The sequence below is a fragment of the Fukomys damarensis genome, unplaced genomic scaffold (assembly GCF_012274545.1).
Source record: "Fukomys damarensis isolate Sample0158 unplaced genomic scaffold, DMR_v1.0_HiC HiC_scaffold_5, whole genome shotgun sequence".
NCBI classification, from domain to species: Eukaryota; Metazoa; Chordata; class Mammalia; order Rodentia; family Bathyergidae; genus Fukomys; species Fukomys damarensis.
In genome coordinates this window covers 44,248,836-44,253,046 of record NW_022900917.1, presented here as the reverse complement: position 1 = coordinate 44,253,046, position 4,211 = coordinate 44,248,836, and the positions used below count along the sequence as shown (strand labels likewise).

Sequence of the window (4,211 nt, the reverse complement as noted above, 5' to 3'; positions counted from 1 at the left end):
TAAACAGCAATAATAACCATAACTAAAGACAAATTAAAAAGCAACTTTTATTGACCAAAGTATCTATATATTGAAGAAAGATGAAAATTTTTCATGTCTTTTACCTTCTTATCGCTATTTGGGGAAAAAACTCCATACAAGTTCACTTGTTAATTAGAAATTTCCCAACAGCTGCTACAAAAATATAATTGCTGCTTTTTCTGCCTGCACCCCCCCCCACATGGGGAATGTTTTTAAAACTCTGGAGAAATAGCTAAGATGAAAAAGAAGAAAGGGGTTAGAAATAATTGGGAAACAAGCATGTTACGAGTCACACATGGCAACTTGCTTCAGTGACAGTGGAAAATAAAACTGAGCCAACAGCATTTTTTTTTTTTTTGCGTTTTATTCGTGTTCATTTATTGATTGCTGGGGATACAGCCGATGGAGAATACACGGCATGCATTTAGGAGAGAAATTAACCCGATCTGCACTGAAGCAACTCAATGTGCCTGCGATGAATTCATAAGGTAACACAGATCAGATCTAAAGACATGGCAGGGTGACTCACGCAGCCACCTGCAAATACATTTGGAACTTATGTATTCTTAATTACTTAAGAACCACCAGGAAAGAGGGAAGCTCAGTCTACCTCTTTATTTTAAACTAATGCTAATCTGTGAATCTTCTAAATATGCCTTCAACAGCATGATTTTAAAGGCAAAAGTGGTGTGACTGAAGAGGCCGGCAGGCTCTTGTCTCGAGAAGACGCAAGCCAGGAGCGAAGTCAGTGCGCTGGGGTGCCGCATACCTGTGCACTACACCTACCTTTCTGTAGATCTGTATCTCTCCGTTCACAAGGGGGATTTCGCAGGCGAGCCAAGACTCTGGTAAAATAATGTGACCCCCAGTAAGGCTGGTTACTTGAACAACTTTACACTTAAACTGGACTCTCACTCGACCTGGAAGAACCCAAGCCAAAAGCGGCCTAGAAATTCGAACAGCCCGCGTCCAATCCCGACAGTTTCCAGCCAGCTGCATCCTGGGAACCGAAGTCCCAAACAAGTCCTGAAATTTATAATACCGGCTACAACCGGGCTAGAATTTGAAGTTCCGCCTCCAACGCCATCAGCTCTCCAATATCGCCCTCTGCCGGCCTTTCCTTTGGTGGCCCGAGTCCAGAGCTACTTCCGGATGCCCCGGAAGTTAACTCTTCTCTTCCGGTTGAATGTCTGCGTCTCTGCACGTGGTTACATTGCCGGTATCCTGTCCGCTTCTTTCGGAAAAGTAACTTCAGCGGCTGCACTAAAGCGAGGGAGCTGAGCTGGAGCCATGGAGGGGCCCAGCGTGGAAGAACTACTGGCAAAGGCGGAGCAGGACGAGGCAGAGAAGCTACAGCGCATCACGGTGTATAAGGAGCTAGAGCTGGAGTTTGACCTGGGAAACCTGCTGGCTTCAGACCGGAATCCCCCAACAGCGCTACGGCAAGCGGGACCCGCTCCAGAGGCCGAGCTGCGGGCCCTGGCGCGTGATAACACGCAGCTGCTCATTAACCAGCTGTGGCAGCTGCCTACGGAGCGCGTGGAAGAAACGCTGGTCGCGCGTCTGCCGGAGCCCACCACCCACCTGCCGCGTGAGAAACCAGTGCCCAAACCGCGGCCGCTTACACGCTGGCAGCAGTTCGCGCGCCTCAAAGGCATCCATCCCAAGAAGAAGACCAATCTAGTGTGGGACGAGGTTAGCGGCCAGTGGCGGCGGCGCTGGGGCTACAAGCGCGCCCGGGACGACACCAAGGAATGGCTGATCGAAGTGCCCGATGGCGCCGACCCCCTGGAAGACCAATTTACCAAGCGGATTCAGGCCAAGAAGGAACGAGTGGCCAAGAACGAGCTGAACCGACTGCGTAACCTGGCCCGCGCGCACAAGACGCAGCTACCCAGCGCAGCCGGCCTGCACCCCACCGGACACCAAAGTAAGGAGGAGCTGGGCCGCGCCATGCAGGTGGCCAAGGTCTCCACCGCCTCTGTGGGGCGCTTCCAGGAGCGCCTCCCCAAGGAGAAGGCGCCCCGGGGCTCGGGTAAGAAGAGGAAGTTCCAGCCCCTTTTCGGGGACTTTGCAGCTGAGAAAAAGAACCAGTTGGAGCTACTTCGCATCATGAACAACAAGAAACCTAAGCTGGACGTGACGAGGGCCACCAATAAGCAGATGAGAGAGGAGGACCAAGAGGAGGCCGCCAAGAAGAGGAAAATGAGCCAGAAGGGCAGGAGAAAGGGGGGCTGGCAGGGTTCTGGGGGCAAGAGGAAAGGTGGCCCGCCCAGCCAGGGAGGAAAGAGAAAAGGAGGTTTGGGAGGCAAGATGCAATCCAGGCCACCTGGTTTGGGTAGCAAGAGGAAAGGAGGGCAGCACCAAGGAGGAAAGAGGAGGAAGTAATACTTTTCATCCTCGGCCTTGTTCTTGTAAAGGAAGAACGGTACTGTATATATAAAATGCTCAGGTCGGGGGGTGCAAATTGAGGTGACTACCTCCCTCATTGAGCTTGGTGTTGAAGGGACAAAATTGTGTTCTGCACAAATGGACTGTACAAATTGTTCCCACTGTTGTACAAATTAACCGAGAACTTAGCTGGGGATAAGGGTGTATTTGAGGACATAAGAATAAGGGAAATAATTTGGTTGAAACCAGGAATGTATTCTGTTCTTTTAAGAATCGTCATCTTTCCTTTTAATTTTGGATATGGAGTTGTTGGCCATATTTCAGAAAGTTAAGAGTATGTTGATTTACATATTCGTGCATTTTTATAACATTTGTATGATTATCAAAGCAAAGAGCAAGAGGAAAAACTATTTTCTAAGTGGATTTACAACTTACAAAGATATAAGAAATGTGTCTATTTAATGCTTCTGTTTGACTATTGGTAGAATGTACATGAAGCCAACGACCTGGGTATCTAGTACAAATTATTTTTGTTTCTTAAAAACAATGTAATTAAATTATAATGCTTTCACTGAGATCACTTTTATTAGAGAAACCTTAGCTTCTTCTGGTATTAAATATAAAATTAAAAGCCTAGTACAACTGATGTGTTATAAAAACAACTGCCAACACTGTACACACTGTCATAAGTGATAAATTTGGGCTACACTAAAAACAATGGTAACCTTTATTTTTCTAGACAGTATTTAATTATTTCTCAATATTTATAACCCATCTGTTTGGGGAAGAGAAAGAGATCCAGAAAATCTTTAATTGGAATATCACTATCTTTTGATTAATTTGTTAAATTGACCTATGTCTGTGTAATTAGATGAAGTGTTTATTATAGCTGTCTTGGGTCATCTTATGTATGAATCTCTTGATTTTAGGAATCTCATCTCTGTACAATAAAGTATGTCTAGGAAATGATTCATAGTAGATCGAGAATCTCAGGGACTTTTTCACTGCTATAGAGTGAAAGTCAGCCTGCTCTTTTTGGTCTGACAGTTGTTAGGAAATTAAAATTAAGTAGCTTTGTCCCCTTTTTAAAGTGCTGTCCCATGTGTACAGTATAAGGTCTTTTGGAAATTGTGAAAGAATAGTTCATATGTTATAACATTATTAATAATGTGAACATTAAACACTGCTAAGCCGTCGTATAGTATAGTAGTGTAATCATGGCAAGTTCTGACAATCCAGCAGCACCTGGAACAACTTTATAAAAAGCAAAACTTCACAGAACACAACTTTGAAATTCTGACATTTTGTGGTGGCCTGTTTTTAGGCTTTCTTGACTCAGCAACAGTGGACACAGTTACTGGCCCTGTTACAAAAACACACGAGGAGTATAGGACTTTTTTTTTTTTTTTTTTAAGATTCTGGTTTACCATTGAAAGTTTAAACATAGTCTCTTGATAATTTATTTTGAAAATACTTTCGGAAGGCAAAGAGTAATGAATTCAGCGAGGAGGAAGTGTGCCTCATTCCTCTCCCTTTTCCAAGTCCCCAAACTGTAAAGGGCAGCAGCTTTCATATACAAACATACAAGGCGGTGTCCAGGACCCTGAGGTGCAGTTAGCTCCTGTGGCCGTTTCAGATCTGGATGGTGGGACTTGGCAGCTGGGTGGTGGTGGCCCAGGTTCTGATTCCTCCTGGGGAAATGGTCTTAGCGTACTATACCACTGCTCCCTAAAGCTAGGCCAGGCGAGCTGGTGGCAGTCGCGGCCGCAGCCGAGGGGGGCGGGCGGAGTGCAGCGGCC

General features: G+C 45.8%; 1 protein-coding gene across 1 annotated transcript; it reads left to right on the top strand.

Annotated features, from left to right (window-relative positions):
* The first annotated feature begins 1,203 nt into the window (after positions 1–1,203).
* Positions 1,204–3,696, top strand: Rrs1 (ribosome biogenesis regulator 1 homolog). Its single transcript, XM_010611450.3, has one exon. The coding sequence runs from the start codon at positions 1,312–1,314 to the stop codon at positions 2,407–2,409; it is 1,098 nt and encodes a 365-aa protein (XP_010609752.1). The 5' UTR covers positions 1,204–1,311; the 3' UTR covers positions 2,410–3,696.
* Positions 3,697–4,211: the final 515 nt, after the last annotated feature.

Bases quoted from the DNA above. Each gene is read 5' to 3' on its own strand.
- Rrs1 (XM_010611450.3), top strand. From the start codon at position 1,312: ATGGAGGGGCCCAGCGTGGAAGAACTACTGGCAAAGGCGGAGCAGGAC.